Source organism: Rana temporaria, chromosome 1 (genome assembly GCF_905171775.1).
Source record: "Rana temporaria chromosome 1, aRanTem1.1, whole genome shotgun sequence".
In the NCBI taxonomy this organism is placed as follows: domain Eukaryota; kingdom Metazoa; phylum Chordata; class Amphibia; order Anura; family Ranidae; genus Rana; species Rana temporaria.
Window position 1 is genome coordinate 511,138,643 of NC_053489.1, and position 21,143 is coordinate 511,159,785.

The window sequence follows — 21,143 nt, forward strand, 5'->3', positions numbered from 1 at the left end:
ATGGCAGATTTGGCTTCTGACAAAATTGTCACTATGTACCAATGGGTTGGTATTTGGGGGCTCTGCATCTTTAAATCTCCATGGTAAAATCGTATTGCAAGATATCCTAGAGGGGTGTGTGTGTGTGTGTGTGTGTATGTATGTGTAACAACTCTGTGTAATCATTATATAGATAGATAGATAGATAGATAGATAATCTCATTTTTCCCTGTTGATTATTCAACCAAAAAACGTGTCTGATGGCTTGACTCCAGTCTGCGATATGTACCATCTTACTGCTTTTCTCCATCTTCAAACAGCATGCACAGAGGTAAGTGAAGGGATTGCACCACCATGCACCATTTCAAATCACTTGCTTGTTTAAAGCATAGGTTCACACCTTTTGCCAACATGTTGCAGACTCTTCCTGATTTCTCTACCCAGACACCAGGTATGGGATCCTCTCCACCGCACCTGCTGACACTATTTAAAAACAGCATGGTCGCATCATTCATTCATAGAGTTCTGTAAATGAATAAACTACAAGTACCGACATTACCAGGGCACTGTTGATCGCTTTAAATAGTTTATGGATTCTTCCTGTCGTTTTTTAACTGCCTGCTTGTATGAGGAAACAGCCTACACTGACAGTCTACAGGAGCCCTGCACTGCACCTGCGATCTGCTCATCATGTTTAGCAATCAATCTGTGGATTAGGAATTCTTCAGGGTGGACACCCAACTACACTATATAAAAAAAAAATCGGACACAATATATTGAAAAATAGTTTTATTTAAAAATACATAGTATATTGGAATTAACATGTAAACAACAGTAATGAAAAAACTAGCAGAAGAGTATTATATACCTGATCTTTACATCACATAGCACAAAATTGTCTCAACTGTTTTTAGGATCACTGCAGGGGCCATTTTTGTTTCACGATAATGCCTGGAGGAACGTTTGCATCTATGCTGCATATTAGCCACCAGTTTGCTCAATGATAAAGTTGACAACAGTGGACCATGCTTGCATACTGCGTGTTGAAAATGTTGTCACTAAAAACAGGGAGTTATAGCAAATGACAGCAGTACAGAATTATCCTCTTGATGATAAATGCTTCAGTTGTAGCACATTAAAATTAACGTGATGAAATTTAAAAAGTTAACTGGGGAAAACAAAAATGCTGCTTCCTTGTAGTGGTGCCACCCCCACACAAGGGATAAATGCCACCAGCGGGCATAGAACTGCTGTCTCACTGGCTCTCTAGAGTCAGGGTGTCCTTGGAACTCTAGGGTTCCTCCTAAAGTTGCCATGTGAGAAGTATTTGATATAATATTGAGCTTTCCTGGCACCACCATGGCAACATACATGTGGATTGGCACTAAAAATGGAAAATCTAAGTATGTATTTGACACAATTTCCCATTTTATTTATCCTGCCACTGCTATGAAGTAAGAGGAAATCTGAAATTGTAGGGGATCAGAAAGAGGACACATGTTCCAATGGGGACACCTGTTTTAGGCCAACGGTCTAAAAGTTCCCTCACCGGAGAGTTTTCCTCTTCCTTTCTGTTGTGTCTACAGGACATGAGGAAACTCCCCCCAGTGCCACACAGGTTTTAAACATTCCTTACTATATCGAAAAGAGAAAAAAATAAAAAGGAAGGAAGAAAGAAAGTAAGAACACATTTAACACTTCCAACACCCATTCCTTGAGTTTTTGCCCTCAGTGTCTCGGGGAAAAACATTTCAAGTGTCACATAGCAATAATAAATAACTTTAATAATAAATCTTATCAAACATTTGGAATTGTGAGATCACATTAGTACTATGCTTGCATTTAAAAGTAGCTAATGGCTAAACTCTCATTCAGGCACCTTTTAATTATTCAGAAACATAATGATTATTGATGGCAAGTGCTTAAATAGGCCATTAGTGGGTCCTATAAGTGATAAACAGAATACACAAAACAAGAAGCCAAGAGAAGCCTATAAGATGTGTCAGCTGGAAAATAAAACAGGGGGGTTAGGGCTTTAAACATACAGCACGGGATGGAGAAAGAACAGAAAATATAGTAGAACACTCATCAATACTGCAACACCTCTGAGATATACAGTCTTCATAGTACAATGACTAATGGAGCACATACTGCAACAACAGATCAAGTTAAAGTGGTGACTACATTAAGCTCCTCTGCAGATTTAAACTGCCAAGAGCTTTGGAGACTATCTATATGCCAGACTGCATGACTGCTAGAGCTAGCATATATCAAGGATGTAATATAAATCCAATAATACAGCCAGTATGGGGTTGATTTACAAAAACTAAAGAGTGCAAAACATGGTGCAGCTGTACAACCAGCTTCTAACTTCAGCTTGTTTAAACTAAGCTTTGAAAAAAAGTAAAGAAAAAATGGAAGCCAATTGGGTTCTATTCAGAGCTTCACTAGATTTTGCACTCTCCAGTCTTAGTAAATCAACCCCATTTGCTGGAAATCAAGTGGTTGCGTTTGGTTCCCATTACCAGAACAGCACGTTGCGAGCCTACGGAGTAAATGACCGTGCTATATCAAGATGCCACTCAACTGAACATGCTTTTCTAATGGTGTTGTGTATGTACTTTTCCCTTACCCTTAGGCCTCATTCACACCCGACCATTGTGTAGCTTGAAGCTCAAAACTTTAAAACTCCTAAACAAAATCCCTTGTAATTAAATGATGGTGATAGCTTACACATGTATCCTCAAGTGCCTGTAGCTTCACACAATGCCCCAGAAGCTATTTTTGAGGCAGATTTTTTATTTTTTTTGGCCCCATAGACTTCAATGGGAACACATGCAATACTAAAAAAACAAAAAAAACGTCAATTGCATTCTGCAATCAACTAATCAAAAACTATTACAAATTCCAAAAGCCCGCTACAAAACCAAAGGAGAACGACAATTTGCAGTACAAGGACCGCGATTATGGAATGCATTACCAACTAACATCCGAACGGAAATTGATCACCTGGCCTTCAGGAAAAAACTCAAGACCCACCTATTCTGAAGGTCAACAGAATGGGAAAAATTGATGCCAAGCGCCTTGAGGCGATTTACTTCGCATTTGTAGCACTATACAAGTTATTCACTCACTCACTTGAATCAAGCATGTTTAAGGCATTTTTTTTAGCCTGTAAGAACTGGTGTCCTCCTAAGTGATTTCCATTGGCTAAAAATGCCTAAAGCTTGACTACACATGTAAAAACACCTGAAATATACTTCCAAAATTATGGTATAGATGCACAAAATCACTCAAATAAAACCACTTGAAAATTGCTCCGTTTAAGTATGGATGCAGCCCTATAGTGTGATCTATGATCTATAAGTCCCTGAATCAAACAGTTAGTGCAGTATAAATTTGTTTTCCAAACCTTGACATTATGAACAGAATGAGACCTGAACCCGTGAATTAGTCAGAGCATACTTCAAAGAAATGTCTTGACTGACACACCGTTAAAGCAGTCTCAACAAAGTCATTGATCCTGGCTTCACCCACGGATGATGCATGCCATGGGATGCAATGAAAACAAGTGATGGACAGGGGTAAGACAGTGTAACATCATAAATGTGCATCTATGATGGGGATGCTGCTTTATGGTGTGCATCATTCAGATGTAGTAAGGCACTGCAAACAAAATATACTTTTAGTGCAAATAAAAAAAACCTATACAAAAAGGGAAACGCTGTTGTATAAAAATAGAAAACAAAAATTAAATGTTCAAGTTCCATTAAAATTTTATGATGGCAAACATTATGAGACTAAAAACAGGCCTCATACACGAAGGCCACATCATTAAAGTCCTCATTTGTTCAGGAAAATCGGAGGTATGGGGGTGGATGTGAAAATGCCTCTTCTGTTTCTACACTGGTTTCTGTGAACTGTGCTGGAGAATTAAATATCCGCTCATCTCCTGAAAAAGAAAAGATAAAAAAAAAAAAAAAATTCAATAAAAATTATACATCAAGCTTTTGAGGTTTTTATCCGATAATTCGTCCAACTAATCAATTATGAAAAGAATCGTTAGCCGACACTTTTGCTTATATGCTTGAAATACAAAAAAAAAAAAAAAAAAGTAAAATCCAGTGTTCAGGAAATTGACTGAAAAACAGGGCATATTGTGACTAAAATGGTAACCTGTATTCCCTAGAATGTATGTAAAATGTTTATGATCTGGGACTGACGTCTAGTTGTCTACACTGCCGACCCACCACAGTACATATACTGCGACAGAGCGGCATGTGCAGGCACAAATCACATAAATCATGTCTGCCGGACACAAAGGATGGCTGGGATGAGAAACCGAGTTTATTCTCGGTACAGAGCTGTGTGTTGATTGTCAACACAGAGCTCTGGGCTATGATTGTACACAGCCGATCACTTTATACGTTACTTTGCCTACATCGGCCGCCCGCCCACAGTACATAGAGGGCGGGCGGGGAAGTGGGTATTATAGCTGGTACATATTGTACATTGAGATTCATTACTTATTGCAGCCTGACTTTTCCAAGCAAATGATTGTACTTTTGTTTATTGCAAAGTAAGAAATTGTTACAAACTATGCCATTTTTTTTTATATATAAGTTTGCTCACCATGGAAAGTGCATACCAGTTCTATAGTCTGAGAAGGCTCATGTTCAGGATGTAACCATTCCTAAAAAGAGTTAAAACAGCACAAGAGAAAGACAATATACCGTCAGATTACAGAAGCATTAAAAGACATATTTATTATTATTATATATATATATATATATATATATATATATATATATATATATATATATATATATATATATATATATATATATATATATATATATATATATATATATATATATATATATATATATATATATATATATATATATATATAATCTACCAGTAGGGTTTTGTTTACAAAGGTTTCGTTTTAAAAGACTGTTTGATTTTCTAGTGGGGTCAACGTTGATGCTTGTGTATATGGTTTTTTGTTTGGAAAAGTCCATCTGTCCCAAAATCAAAATGTTTAAAGCAAACTTCAAGTACTTTTGAATGATGTTCATGAACAAAACGTACTGTTGAGAACTGCATGAATGCTCGTTTGAAAATCTACAACTGTATGGCCAGTTTATAGCTTCATGTAAACTAGCAGCTCCTAAAAACTGGAGTTTGAGAGCTTTTGCCTTTTTTTTGCCAAAGCTCAGAACTCAACTCCATAAAAGCCTAGGTGTCCATGTCTACATAGGCTTTTAGCAGAGTTTAATAGCTGCTGCATTTAGGGAATTCACTATTCACTGAAATGGGTTTGTGTGAGGAAAATAAAATCCATCCTTCTCCTTTAACTCTCATCACCCCCGCGGTCAAAAAAATTACTGTCAATCTGATCCCAAAAAACGTATATATAAAAAAAAAAAAAAAAAGGCAATGTTCCTAAAGCAAAAGTAACAAAAAATTCTTCTAGTGCGGCCTTTTCCAACCAGGGTGCCTTGAGGTTCCTTTAAGAGTGCCTTGGCAAACTGCCTAAAAACTGTATACAAGTCAGCAGGTGGATCAAGCCTGCCTTTTAGTTACACAAAGCCGCATTTGTGCACCATTGCAACCATCTAGATTGCAACCAATGATTTAATTAGCTGATAAAGAGGCACCCCCACAGCATCCCCTACTTTGCTGTATTTGCTTTAAAGAAATAAAACACCTCCAACGTTAGGTGTCCTATGTGTGTGTGGATGTTGCTGCATTATATAAAACTATTCGTTTCGTTGTTTTCATTTTAGAATTGGGTGCCTCGAGATTATGCATAGCTTTAAAGGGGACCTCGTCTAAAAAAAAAAAAAAAAAAGAAATTGAGAAACTCTGTTCTAGTGTATGATCAGCTTAACCACTTGAGGACCCCTTCACGCCGATATACGTTGGCAGAAGGGCACAGGCACGCACAGGTACGTGCCCTTTAAGAGCCCAGACATGGGTCGCAAGCGACCTAGTCGTGAGCTCCGCGCCCGCGGGACCTGATCGCCGCCGGTGTCCCGCGATCGGGTCACAGGAGCTGAAGAACGGGGAGAGGTGTGTGTAAACAAACCTTCCCTGTTCTTCTCTGTGGCTTGTCACTGATCGTCTGTTCCCTGTCATAGGGAACGATGATCAGTGGCGTCACATGTCTAGCAGTAAAAAAAAAAAAAAAAAACACAATAGGACACACTTAACCCCTTTAGCGCCCCCTAGTAGTTAACCCCTTCACTGCCATTTTAACAGTAGTCAGTGCATTTTTATAGGACTTTTTCCCTGTGAAAATGACAATGGTCCCAAAAATGTGTCAAACATGTCCGCCATAATGTCTCAGAAATAAAAATAAAAAAATAAAAAAAAATTGCTGATCGCCGCCATTACGGTACTAGTAAAAAAAATAAAAAAAAATTATAAAAATGCCATAAAACTATCCCCGATTTTGTAAACGCTATAACTTTTGCGCAAACCAATCAATAAATGCTTATTGCGATTTTTCTTTACCAAAAATATGTAGAAGAATACGTATCGGCCTAAACTGAGAAAAAAAAAAAAGTTTATATATTTTTTGGGGATATTTATTATAGCAAAAAGTAAAAAATAGTGATTTTTTTTTTAAATTGTCGCTCTATTGTTTATAGCGCAAAAAATAAAAACCGCAGAGGTGATCAAATACCACCAAAAGAAAGCTCTATTTGTGAAAAAAAAAAAAAAAAAATGCCAATTTTGTTTGGGAGCCACGTCGTAAAGATCGCGCAATTGTCAGAGAAGAAGAAAGGATTGTACAGAAATAATAAGGGGCCTAATCACACCTATCCCTATTTGTTGTGCGTTTCTAATCAATAGAAATGTATCAAATGCATACATATGGCAAAAGCTAAAGCGGGTTATGAAAAGTATTGAGGCTCAATACAAATCACACTGAAACGCACATTAAATGTCAGAGTAAGCTCACATGGTGGTTTGGTGCGCTTCTGTCGATTACAATGGAAGACACTGTGGGGGTTATTTCCTAAAACTGGAAGGCTGCAAAATCAGGTTCACTTCTACGGAGATTTTATTGCCAAAGCCCAATTGAAGGTCAGAAGCGATTGGCTACCATGCACAGCTGCACCAGATTCTGAGTCCATTCGTTTTTGTAAATTACGAAAAAGAAGAAAGAGAAGAAAGAGAAGAAAGAGAAGAAAGAGAAGAAAGAGAAGAAAGAGAAGAAAGAGAAGAAAGAGAAGAAAGAGAAGAAAGAGAAGAAAGAGAAGAAAGAGAAGAAAGAGAAGAAAGAGAAGAAAGAGAAGAAAGAGAAGAAGAAAATAGGCTCGAAGATTGATTTAAAAAGAGCATCGATAAATTTCTTCATGTTAAATCTTTTTTTATTTTATTTTTTTAAACCTGACCAAAAAGGACCTAAAAAGGTGATGGCGAGAATTTGTAGAATTACATGTGACAAGATTATGCCATGGGTGGCTAGTGTTAAGACTAAATAGTTCATTTTATCTGAAATAAAAATCAGCAGCATGGAGTTTTTTTCCTTAGAAAAAGATGAGATCATTGAAAGCTTGGCAATATACTAACAATAGAAACTTCCGTCACACATTTACAGATGTTAAAATCTAGCAGTGTAATTATGTTTGTTGGAAGTGCTTACAGCGGAACTTCAAAAAGGGAAGTTCTGCTTTAACCTCTCCTTCCCCTTTCCTCTCCCACTTGAGTCTTTTTTGCTTCGGGAGTGGGTACCTGGATTTGGCAAGTACCCCACTTCCTCTTCCGCCCGACCGCCTAGATGATTGCAATGGTAGTCCTTCCCCCTCCCTGCAACCTTCTGGGACACGTCGCAGGGTGCCAAGAAGGCTGCAGGCCCATTCACAAAACGTGGGCAGTGGGAAGCCACTAGTAAATATACCAGCACCAGGGACCCAAAGGCCAGTCTCGGATCTGACAAGCTGGTCTTGTGATCCCTGTCTGCAGTACTCATCGTGTGTGCGCTTTTCAGAAAAGTTTTTTACATAGAGTGACATTAATGTAAAATGCCTTTGTATCCACATACTCACCATTCCAGTCAGGTTGTCGTAGCACATACAGTATGGTACACTTCGGCAACCTAGGTATGCTATGCAAAGGACAACACAAATGCTGACCAGAGATGCTACAAGCATTGCTATGTTTGCGCCCTGAACAAGTTGATTAAGGATAAACTTCTAGAGAGAATGAAACAGGTAAAAGTCAGATGTGAACCATAAAGTTAAATATACATAGTACATTTTTCATTACAAGACACTAAGGGCCCATTCACACCAGAAACTGCATGTCTACTGTGTATTTTTCATGCACATTTGCATGCATTTGACATGCAATTTTCCCATCCGCATATGTCCTTAGGTCACTTCTTTGAGCTTTTATGTGCGCTGTGATGCATTTGCACATGTTTTTGCACATTTGCGGCGCAGAAAAATTGCAGCATGCTGTACTTTTTTGCATTGCACTGAAAATGGTGTGACCTATGTCCATAAGATAACCTGGATTTTGGACTGTCTATGCCAGGGTTTCTCAACCAGGGTTCCATGGAAGTCTAGGGTTCCTCCAGAGGTTGCTCAGGGTTCCTTGAGCAATGATCAATTTCCACCTCTCAGATAAGTTCTCACTGACACCATTCATCTTTTTAGCTTTCTGTAAGAGGGTATTTCTTCCCAATGACCACAAGTATAAGGATCAGTCTTCCCACTGACCATCACAAGAATGTATCATTAGCTGTAGATATGGAAATTTTAGTAGGGGTTCCCCGAGACCGGAACATTATTTTAAGGGTTCCTCAGTGTTGAAAAGGTTGATAAAGGCTGTCTATGCAGTTGGAATGCAGTCAAAAATGCATCTGGTGTGAATGGGCTCTACATGAACATAGGCGGCCTGTAGAATAGTCAGATCCAGCTACAAAACTATACTGAAGCCTTGTTAGTTACTGACTATGTGAGCATATCTAGACAATGATTGAAATCAAATCAGTGAGCTGCATTTTCCACCCAACATAACAAAATCATTGTGAAGTTGAACTTAACCACTTCAGCCCTGAAAGGATTTACCCCCTTCCTGGCCAGGCCAGGTTACTGCTTTGCTAACAGACAGACAATCGCGCAGTCTTTGATATTTGATCACCTATATTTATTTTTTGCGCTCTAAACAGAATGCAACAATAAAAATAAAAAATTAAAATATCTTCTACCTTCGGCTATAATACATCATTTTATATATATATATATATATATATATATATATATATATATATATATATATATATATATATATATATATATATATATATATATATATATATATATATATATATATATATATATATATATATATATATATATATATATATATATATATATATATATATATATATATATATATATATATATATATATATATATATATATATATATATATATATATATATATATATATATATATATATATATATATATATATATATATATATATATATATATAAAAATTTATGTATTATAGCCGAAAGTAAAAGATATAATTTTTTTTTTATTGTTTTGTATAATTGAACCTAGAATATGAAATATATTTTCAGTTGTTTCACACTTTTTTGTTATGTATAATTCCACATGTGTTAATTCATAGTTTTGATGCCTTCAGCGTGAATCTACAATTTTCATAGTCATGAAAATAAAGAAAAAACTCTTTGAATGAGAAGGTGTGTCCAAACTTTTGGTCTGTACTGATTATATATATATATATATATATATACACACACACACACACACACACACACACACACATATATATACAGGGAGTGCAGAATTTTTAGGCAAATGAGTATTTTGACCACATCATCCTCTTTATGCATGTTGTCTTACTCCAAGCTGTATAGGCTCAAAAGCCTACTACCAATTAAGCATATTAGGTGATGTGCATCTCTGTAATGAGAAGGTGTGTGGTCTAATGACATCAACACCCTATATCAGGTGTGCATAATTATTAGTCAACTTCCTTTCCTTTGGCAAAATGGGTCAAAAGAAGGACTTGACAGGCTCAGAAAAGTCAAAAATAGTGAGATATCTTGCAGAGGGATGCAGCACTCTTAAAATTGCAAAGCTTCTGAAGCGTGATCATCGAACAATCAAGCGTTTCATTGAAAATAGTCAACAGGGTCGCAAGAAGCATGTGGAAAAACCAAGGCGCAAAATAACTGCCCATGAACTGAGAAAAGTCAAGCATGCAGCTGCCAAGATGCCACTTGCCACCAGTTTGGCCATATTTCAAAGCAAAATCACTTGAGTGCCCAAAAGCACAAGGTGTGCAATACTCAGAGACATGGCCAAGGTAAGAAAGGCTGAAAGACGACGACCACTGAACAAGACACACAAGCTGAAACGTCAAGACTGGGCCAAGAAATATCTCAAGACTGATTTTTCTAAGGTTTTATGGACTGATGAAATGAGAGTGAGTCTTGACGGGCCAGATGGATGGGCCCATGGCTGGATTGGTAAAGGGCAGAGAGCTCCAGTCCGACTCAGACGCCAGCAAGGTGGAGGTGGAGTACTGGTTTGGGCTGGTATCATCAAAGATGAGCTTGTGGGGCCTTTTCGGGTTGAGGATGGAGTCAAGCTCAACTCCCAGTCCTACTGCCAGTTTCTGGAAGACACCTTCTTCAAGCAGTGGTACAGGAAGAAGTCTGCATCCTTCAAGAAAAACATGATTTTCATGCAGGACAATGCTCCATCACACACGTCCAAGTACTCCACAGCGTGGCTGGCAAGAAAGGGTATAAAAGAAGAAAAACTAATGACATGGCCTCCTTGTTCACCTGATCTGAACCCCATTGAGAACCTGTGGTCCATCATCAAATGTGAGATTTACAAGGAGGGAAAACAGTACACCTCTCTGAACAGTGTCTGGGAGGCTGTGGTTGCTGCTGCACGCAATGTTGATGGTGAACAGATCAAAACACTGACAGAATCCATGGATGGCAGGCTTTTGAGTGTCCTTGCAAAGAAAGGTGGCTATATTGGTCACTGATTTGTTTTTGTTTTGTTTTTGAATGTCAGAAATGTATATTTGTGAATGTTGAGATGTCAGATATTGGTTTCACTGCTAAAAATAAATAATTGAAATGGGTATATATTTTTTTTTTTGTTAAGTTGCCTAATAATTATGCACAGTAATAGTAGTCACCTGCACACACAGATATCACCCTAAAATAGCTAAAACTAAAAACAAACTAAAAACTACTTCCAAAAATATTCAGCTTTGATATTAATGAGTTTTTTGGGTTCATTGAGAACATGGTTGTTGTTCAATAATAAAATGTAATCCTCAAAAATACAACTTGCCTAATAATTCTGCACTCCATATATATATATATATATATATATATATATATATATATATATACACACATATACACACACACACATATATACATACAGGGTGGGCCATTTATATGGATACACCTTAATAAAAAATGGGAATGGTTGCCGCCATGGTCACCACCCATCTTGAAAAGTTTACCCCCCTTACATATACTAATGTGCCACAAACAGGAAGTTAATATCACCAACCATTCCCATTTTATTAAGGTGTATCCATATAAATGGCCCAGCCGGGTATATCCATATAAATGGCCCACCCGGGTGTATCCATATAAATGGCCTACCCTGTATTATATATATATATATATATATATATATCTCTCGCCCTGCTCCTGTTGAGTAGGCACTATTTGTAAATTTAGTTATCTGAGCTGTGATTTAGTTCAGAATTTCATGCCAAATTGTGGGTTTCTGTTCCAGTTCAGCTGCGTTGCGCATCTTCCACCTGACTCGCTGTCACCAGGAGTCAAGGCTGGAAATGCAATGGGCTGGGTGTATTGGGTTCCTCTTGCCCAGAAGCAGCCCAGTGGCGTGGTCCCTGCCGCTGTGCATTCTGGGGAGGGGTACTTAAGGGACAGACACCCTTCTGGTGGGGTCTTCCGATCCTGACCTGATGGCCCTCCTGGCCTCAGGGATGTGTTAGCAGCCTTTTGGTCTCGGGGCCTGCTGGCCCGAGGCTCCGTTACTGAGTAGGCCCAGGAGTTTCTCGGGGCCTACTGGTCCAGGGGTGGTCCTGTGCTGTCTTGCCTGCGGGAAGAAGCTGAACAGTTGGGGATCCAATTAGAGGACGCATCCTGGCCAATTTACCTCACCGTGCGGCCGGCTTGGCTGAAAGATCCTGGCACCGGGAGCTGTGTAATTTCTTTGGAACTTTGCAAAGTGTGTGTGTGTGTGTGGTTACATGATCCTGTGGCAGAGGACTGTGTAACAACTCGACGGCACTCATCAAGTCTGTGGCAGAGACTTTTGAACGAGCCAAGTCGGTTAGAGAGGCCTATCCTGTGATTGCTGAATCCAGTGTGGAAAAGTTTTGTTCTCTGGATCCAAGATCATACCCGTGATCCGCAAAGCAAGGTACCTGAATCTCTCCCTACCCCTCTAACAGAACTTGTTGAATAAAACCATTGAAGAAAAAGAAACCAAGTGTTGGTGTGGACATTCGTAACTCTTCAAGGACCTCTAGGACAAACATGGTGAACAGTAATGTAACGCAGGGCCAAATCTAAACCAGCAGCTCCTACGGGGTAGTGCTACATACACACATACACACACATACATTATATAATGAAAAGTAACAGGAGCTTCTTTTCGGGCAACAAATGTGTATAGGGCAACCCATTCAAGTGAATAGTGGGAAATGCTCGTTCCTACTACTTGATAATGTGAACAGGGCCTAATCAAATATTGTTTTGCAGTTCACTACAGCAAGAATACAGAGAGCACCCAGGGGCGGACTGACAACTCATGGGGCCCCCGGGCAATAGAAGATTATGGGGCCCCTCTGGCTTACAGATGGCCACCACGCCAGGAGGCAGTGCAGCTAAAATCTTGGGATATTCACATTAAAAGCATGTCAGTTTCGGACATATCAGGGACAGATCTAAAAAAAAAAAACAGATTTTTACATAATGTCCCTGGTTTTACTGAGCCTGGCAACCCTGATGGGGCCCCCTAGTGGCATGGGGCCCTCGGGCAGTGCCCGAGTGACTCAATGGTCAGTCCGCCCCTGAGAGCACCCAATATGTTGAGTGGAAGCATACTTCCTGAAGCCTGTGCAACATTCTCCATCTACTTCCTGTGGAGCCAAATCACATTTAATCCCCAGATTGGTAGCCATAATAAACTTCTTAGGAGCAACACATTTAAAATTTCTGTATGTGAGAGACTGCAGTAAGCCTGTAGTGAGTAAGATATTGCACTACAGAATTATCTGGCTGAAAAACGACCCCCAATTTGTGTTACTGGGACACTAGTCCAAATTAATCTATTGGTTAAAGCTCCGCTGCAAAAAAAAAAAAAAATTAAAATCCAGCAGCTACAAATACTGCAGCTGCTGACTTTTAATATCAGGACACCGTCCTGGAGTCCAGCGCCGTCCGCAGAAGAGGACGAGCGATCGCTCGTCACTCTGCTGCCCCCCCCGCCATCCTCGGTGAGGGAACCAGGAAGTGAAGCGCTCCGGCTTCACTACCCGGTTCCCTACGGCGCATGCACGAGTCGCGCTACGCCTGCCAATTGGCTCTCGCTGTGTACTGGGAGCCGAGTGTTCCCAGAACACAACGGGGGGGGGGGACGACGACGACGGGAGGTGACGTCATGCCTGCAGTCTGCGCGAGACTGTGTGGCTGCAAATACCTGTCTTTAAACAGGTATCTGCACCCCCCTCCCCCTGAAAGGTGTCACCGGAGGGGGGGGGGGTTCCGATCTGTGGGAGTTCCACTTTAGGGTGGAGCTTCGCTTTAAATACTGCCATTCATATTACATACCATACATACTTATGGAAGGTACTTACTGTGTGTACAATATGTACAGGTGTATGAGAGAAAACTTCATCATCATCCTCCCCATATGCCAGAGTCAGACAAGCATAAACTATAAGGATTAAGGTGGTGAAACAGGAAAACACAGAGACCACAATAAGTGCATTCACCTGTAGACAAGGAAAGAGTGGTCAGCAAGGCTGGCATTTATGGGTACTGCAGTAGGAAATCAAGACACACCACTAGGCTATAGGGAAAAAAAAGAAAAAAAAAGAAGAATAAAAAGAAGAAGAAGATACAAAACGCAACATCATTAAAAAGATAAAAGCAGTCTTACAACAACAGGATTCTTCCTCTGTGATGAAAATAAGGCTATCAAGCCAGGAACAGCCATGATCTAGAAACACGGGCAAGTGATTGAAATCAAACAGCAAGCACCACTGATTTGTGTCTAGTAAATTCTGTGCAAATAGCATTATAATAATAAAAATATACATCAGAAAACTAAAAAGTCACTATGGAATTTATTTACCTTAGTAGATCAAGTATAGTGGAATACATTTGTTGCAAAGAAATGGTACCAAAAACCTAAAGCCTCGTACAAACGAGCCTCATATGTATGGCAGGCTGTCCAGCGTCTGTTGAAGGGGCATGACTGAAAAACATCTGCCAATCAGCATCTGATCGGCGCCCTCAGCCAATGGCTGACTGGTGTGTTCTGACAGCAGAACCGCTTTCCCCACCAGAACACAAATGCTCAGCGTGGGAGATCGCTGTACTAACATCTGATAGCACAGTGAGCGCCACAGCCCCTTTTCGTAAAATATTTTTTCTTCCAGGCCCTGGAAGAAGTAATATTTAACGAAACGGACGTAGGGCGGAGCGGCGCGCTGTCGTCACCCAAGAGCTCCAAACGATCCCCCAGTAGGACGGGTGTCTGGAAATTTGTGTACCGGCTGGCACACCAGATTTTAGGCATTACTTTACTGCAAACTTGTAAGTGCAATACAACTTTTTTTAATACATTTTCTACTAATTTCTTGCACCATGTGGAGCCGTTATTGTTTTTTGCATGGTGGGCATTTATGCTGGTGATCCGCAATCATTATTGGATGAGACCCATTGTTTCAAAGATCAAATCTGTCTGAATTGCGTGGCTGGAAGTGACAACCTTTTTTACGCTGTTCACGATCCCCTGTCATAAGGGATTATGGCAATTTGGTAAGGAGCCAATTCATTGTTTGGTGGAGGATACATCACTTTTCTTTGGAAACGTTTATCAACATATTCTGGAATTTGGCACAGAGCATGGGTGTTTAACATTCCACTTGTCAAGCATTTATGGACTTTTATTTGCTACAACATTTTATAATTTTCAATTTTTTGTTTTGTTTTGAGTGGGTTAATTTGAATGTTTAATTTCATTTCATTATTACATTTTGATGTTTAAATTCTTACCATATTAGTGTTTATCACTGATTCACGTTCATAGATTGGTTTGAGATTGCCACTTTAGAGCAATCTCTCTTCTTTGTGGCATATCAGTGACATTTACCATATGCCATCACATACTATCAATGTCAATTTTTTTTGGTATATTTAAGGTTTCGTGATTATAATTCACATTTTTCACATTGTTAAGAGGTAGCACGATTTACATATTTTTTCTTATCTTGTTTCTGTATCTATTGTTTGCATAGTAATCGCAGCTCTCATATTCAAGGGGTTGTAACTCTGTTGCAGCCGTTTTTCTAATTTTTAGCGCAGTTTCTTTCCAATTTTCCATGGACAGTATTGTCACCTGCTGACTTGGCACCATCCACATTCTGCTTAAAGAGGAAGTAAAGTCGTAGGCCCCGTACACACGATAGAATCCATCCGCAGATAAATCCCAGCAAATGGGTTTCTGCGGATAGATCCTATGGTGTGTACACGCCAGCGGATCTTGTTCCGCGGATAAATCTCCCCTGGGATGGATTCCAGCAGATCGGATATTTGCTGACATGCACAACAAATCCATCTGCTGGAATCCATTCCAACGGATGGATCCTCTCGTCTGTACAGACTCACCGGATCCATCCGTCCAAAGGGATTCCCCGCACGCGTCGTAATGATTTGACGCATGCGTGGAATTCCTTATATGACAGCGTCGTGCCGTCGCCGCGTCATAATCGCGGCGACGGCGCGACACGTCATCGCCAGAGGATTTCCGCGCGGATTTCAATGCGATGGTGTGTACACTCCATCGCATAGAAATCTGCGGAAATCTTTGAGAGGATTTATCCGTGGAAACGGTCCGCTGGACCGTATCCGCGGATAAATTCTCTCGTGTGTATGGGGCCTTACTCTTTAATTGTACTTCACTATAGGCTTACCTATAGGTACTGTAAATATCTCCTAAACGTGCAGCGTTTAGGAGATATTTACTATATAGCTATATGCCTTGTACACACGAGCGCAATTTCCGACGAAAAAAATCTGACGGAAGCTTTTCATTGGAAATTCCGTCCGTGTGTATGCCCCATCTGACTTTTTCCGTTAGAAATTGAGACGGAATTAGACAGAGAACATGTTTTCAATTTTTCGTATGGATGCAATTCCGACGGACTAAAAACCACGCATGCTCAGAAGCATTGAACTTCATTTTTCGCGACTTGTCGTAGTGTTGTACGTCACTGCGTTCTTGACAGTCGGAATTTGGTGTGACAGCTTGAGCGGAATGCCGTCGGAAAAACCATCTGAGTTTATTCCGATGGGAAAACCGGTCGTGTGTACAGGGCATTAGGATGCAGTTTAACCCATGGACAGAATTGCCTCTACTGTGGCACTTGGTGACCATTTGAAAGTAGCCCGTCTTAAACAGATTTGGTGGATAACAAGTAATCAGGGATCCAGGGAAATACGCAAGGGGGACTTTCCAGGGCTTGTTTACATTGGTCAGGTTATGCTGTCCTTTGCCACATGGGTAAGGTACATGTGGGCTAACCAGATCAGGCTTTTATATATGCATGTGCCCACAAGCATACACACCACTGACCCAACTGATCAACTTTCTACCATTTGAATGCATTTAGTGCACTTTATTTACATGCAATGTGCTAGGCGGCCCATTTATTTAGGGTGGGCAAGGGCTAAAATCTTCTCGGTTTTTACTTCTGTGTCTATTACAGATTTCCCTTCTTGTCAGAGACCCAAAGCAAAGTGAGATGAATGCTCTCTAAAGTATGGAAATTCCATTTTGAATTTTGTTTATCATCTATGATCTGTATTTTTTTTTAACCACTTAAGCACCGGACCATTATGCAGCTAAAAGGACCTGGCCCCTTTTTGCGATTCGGCACTGCGTCGCTTTAACCGACAATTGCACGGTCTTGCGACGTGGCTCCCAAACAAAATGGACGTCCTTTTCTCTCTGGTTCTTATTTTTTTGCGCTATAAACAAAAATAGAGCGACAATTTTGAAAAAAAAAAAATGCAATATTTTTAACTTTTTGCTATAATAAATATCCCCCCAAAAAATATACGCAATAAGCGTTTATAGATTGGTTTGCACAAAAGTTATAGCGTCTACAAAATAGGTGATAGTTTTATGGCATTTTTATTAATATTTTTTTTTTTTTACTAGTAATGGCGGCAATCAGCTATTTTTTATTGGTACTGCGACCTAATGGCGGACACTTTTGACACATTTTTAGGACCATTGGCATTTTTATAGCGATCAGTGCTATAAAAATGCATTGATTACTATAAAAATGCCACTGGCAGGGAAGGGGTTAACACTAGGGGGTGATAAGGGGTTAATTATGTTCCCTGTGTGTGTTCTACCTGAAGGGGGGGGGGAGTTTTATTGCATTTTTATTATTATTATTATTTTTTTTACTAGTAATGGCGGCAATCAGCTATTTTTTATTGGTACTGCGACCTAATGGCGGACACTTTTGACACTATTTTGGGACCATTGTCATTTTTACAGCGATCAGTGCTATAAAAATGCACCGATTACTGTAAAAATGACACTGGAAGTGAAGGGGTTAACCTGTAGGGGGTGCTGAAGGGGTTAAGTCTGCCCTAAGGGAGTGATTATTACTGTGTGGGGGCGTGGCTTGGCGTATGACGTCACTGATCGTCGTTCTCTATGCCAGGGAACAGACGATCAGTGACAGTCTGACTAGGAAGCATGGGGAGAGGTTTGTTTACACTTACCTCTCCCCATTCTTCAGCTTTGTGACCCGATCGCGGGACACCAGCGGCGATCGGGTCCGCGGTCACGGAGTAGCCGACCACGCCGCGAGCGCCCCACGGCTGTGCATATTAAAGAGGATGTACCTGTACGACAATATGCCCAGCCTTGCCATTCTGCTGACGTACATCGGCGTGCGGCAAGCAGTTAAGCCATCATGCTTTAAGCCCTACGGTCCTTGATGTCTGGGTATTTAGGATTATGTACCACTCCATCCGGCCCCCAGGATGTGTACCTACATTTTTTTAGTTAATTTTCTTTCTTTGCTTATTATTAATTTTACTTTTTTCTGTGTTTTTTTTTAATTGTACATTGTGGATGTATTCCATTTTCCTTGTTATGGTTTGTGAGGTAATAATTGCATTTCCTTATAATCTATGTAAAACTTAAACTTCCAAAAACCCAGCTATGAGAAAATAATTACCATTCCTGCCCAAAGAGGAACCTTGGTTTTCCCCAATGCGGATTCTTTCCGAAAAGCACCATCCATGAGACCACAGATTACGGAGATGGCAGTGCATGCTATCTGGAGGATTCCAAGTACCACCATACTCCGCTGGTTGAATATAAAATAACGGTAGCGATCCATCATGGACCAGAAACCGGTCACCAAATCTTCTAGCCTAGAACAAAGCAGCAAGTTAATAGGTTTATGACATCTTTATACACTGTATAATATACAGCCTGATCAGAATATAAAAAGTCCACAATCAAATGTGTTATTAATCAAATACAAATTTTCATATTCCACAAGTGAAGGAAAGCTAGATCTGGCTTAGTACACCTTTCTTTAGGCTTTGCATCGCATTACTCAATAAGCAATTTTTAGCCAACTACTGCAAACTTTTAGTGATATTAAAGTCTTGTTTTTTTTATTTTTTAAATAAAAAACATGTTATACTTACCGGCTCTGTGCATTGGTTTTGCACAGAGCAGCCAGATCCTCCCCTTTTTGGGTCCCACGCTCCCGGCCCCTGCCTCCTGCCGAGTTCCCCCAGAGCAAGGCAAGCAGAGGCGGCTCTTTAATTAGGCAGTCGCCTAAGGACCTTTCACACGGGGGTCAGTAATGATCCGCCTCCGTGTGTCCGTCAAGCTCAGCGGGGATCCTCCGTAAAATCCCTTCTGAGCCGTCGGCTGACAGGGTGGTCCCCGCACACCCTGTCTTTTTCTTCGCTCTCCCCTATGGGGGGGATCGGATGAACACGGACCGTATGTCCGTGTTCACCCGATTCAATGCGCCAGACGGAAGAAAAATAGGATTTTCTTCCGTCCGATTTTGCAGAGCTTTGCGGAGGCGGGTGATTACGGGTGTCAGCAGATGGTCATCCGCTGACACCCGCAATCACATAGGGACCAAAGTATGTCCCGTTTTCATCCGCAACGGATGGATGAAAATGCGGACATACGGTCCGCACGTCTGAAAGGGGCCTAAGGCCTCGCACTCACAAGGGCCTAGTGACCACCTAATTTGCCTCTGCTAGATTCATGCAACTTTCTGCAGCCATTTTTAATTTGCTTGATTTTTTTTACCCATTATGGGGCCCCCGTGTCTAAGTTTTGCTTAAAGGGGTCGTAGTTCATTTTTTATTTTCTAAATAGGTTACTTTAAGCTAGTGCATTGTTGGTTCACTTATCTTTTCCTTCGATTTTCCCTTCTAAATATTTTTTTCTTTTTTTTCTTTGTCTGAATTTCTCACTTCCTGTTCCTCCTCAGTAAGCCGTTCAGTAAGCTGTTCAGTAAGCTGTTCTAAATGACTTTCCACCGCTCGGATGATGGTGGAAAGCTTACTGAGGAGAAAAGAAAAAACATTTTAGAAGGAAATCGAAGGAAAAAGGTAAATGAACCAACAACCTACCTTAAAGGAACCTATTTAGAGAATAAAAGACGAACCTTTACAACCCCTTTAAGGCCTCACAAAGCCTAGAGCCGTCTCTAAGGCTGCTTTCACATTGCAGCGTTGAGCCGCGGTGACGGTATAGCCGCGCTATTTGTAGCGCGGCTATACCATCGTGTTTACCGCGATATTCGGGCGCTAGCGGTGAGGTGTTAACCCCCGCTAGCGGCCGGAAAAGGGTTAATACCGCCCGCATTGCGGGCGGTATTACCACGCTTTCCCATTGATTTCAATGGGAAGGCGCGGTATAGGAGCGGTGAACACACCGCTCCTATACCGTGGAAAAGATGCGGCTAGCAGGACTTTTGGAGCGTTCCTGCTAGCGCACTGCTTCAGTGTGAAAGCCTTCGGGCTTTCACATTGAAGACTACAGGGCATGATTTTTCATGCGGTATAGCAGCGCTATTTTTAGCACTTTACCGCATGAAAAACGCCCCAATGTGAAAGGGGCCTTAAGGCAAGCAGCTTGCACACTGGACATTTTTGGACTTTTTTTTTTTTTACAGCTTGCTTTTTTCTACAGTCAATAAACCCTCCAGCATGTTATCTTATGTGTCCATGCACATATAGGCTGTTATCAATTGTTTTTGGCTGTAAAAAAAAAAAAAAAACGAAAACTAGTGGGTTCTGAGAGGAGTTTTTCAGCTGTAAAAAACGCTTGAATGTCAAAAAAACAGATAAATGCTGAAAAACGCAGTTCACCAGCGTTGAATGTTTTTGATCCCATTGAAGGAAAAAAAAAAAAAAAAAACCCTGCTTAAAATTGCCAATGCTGAAAACGCAAAAAAAAAAACAAAAAAAAAAAAAACGCACTGCCATTTTTATAATGTTATTATAACGTCCAGTGTGCACGAGGCCTAAAACTTCAATACATCTCCACAGGAAGCTTGCATAATTTCTATATTACTTTCAGTTCTCTATTAAAACACAAAAGACATTTTTAGGACCAAAAAACCTCTGCTTATCTACCGTTGTGACTGGCTGCCTTGGATGGCAAGTAACTAAGACAACTATCCCCTTTTTGTCAGATTTGGCACCTTTCAGGGGGGGAGCAGATATCTGTCCAATACAGGTATTTGCTCCCACTTCCAGGCCTAGATCAGCTCGCTGATCGAGGTGACCTACGCCACTTCTGGCT

At 40.4% G+C, this 21,143-nt stretch overlaps 1 protein-coding gene across 1 annotated transcript in view; it reads right to left on the bottom strand.

The window, feature by feature from the left end:
- Positions 1–753: 753 nt before the first annotated feature.
- LOC120919147 overlaps positions 754–21,143 on the bottom strand; it is a 32,442-nt gene continuing 12,052 nt past the window's right edge. Inside the window, exons 2-7 of the mRNA XM_040331182.1 lie at positions 18,535–18,733; positions 14,208–14,267; positions 13,903–14,040; positions 8,043–8,189; positions 4,612–4,672; positions 754–3,931 (exon numbers count right to left, since the gene is read on the bottom strand). Coding sequence (XP_040187116.1) covers positions 3,831–3,931; positions 4,612–4,672; positions 8,043–8,189; positions 13,903–14,040; positions 14,208–14,267; positions 18,535–18,702 — 675 coding nt within the window. The 5' untranslated portion in view covers positions 18,703–18,733 and the 3' untranslated portion in view covers positions 754–3,830. The remainder of the gene's footprint in view (positions 3,932–4,611; positions 4,673–8,042; positions 8,190–13,902; positions 14,041–14,207; positions 14,268–18,534; positions 18,734–21,143) is intronic.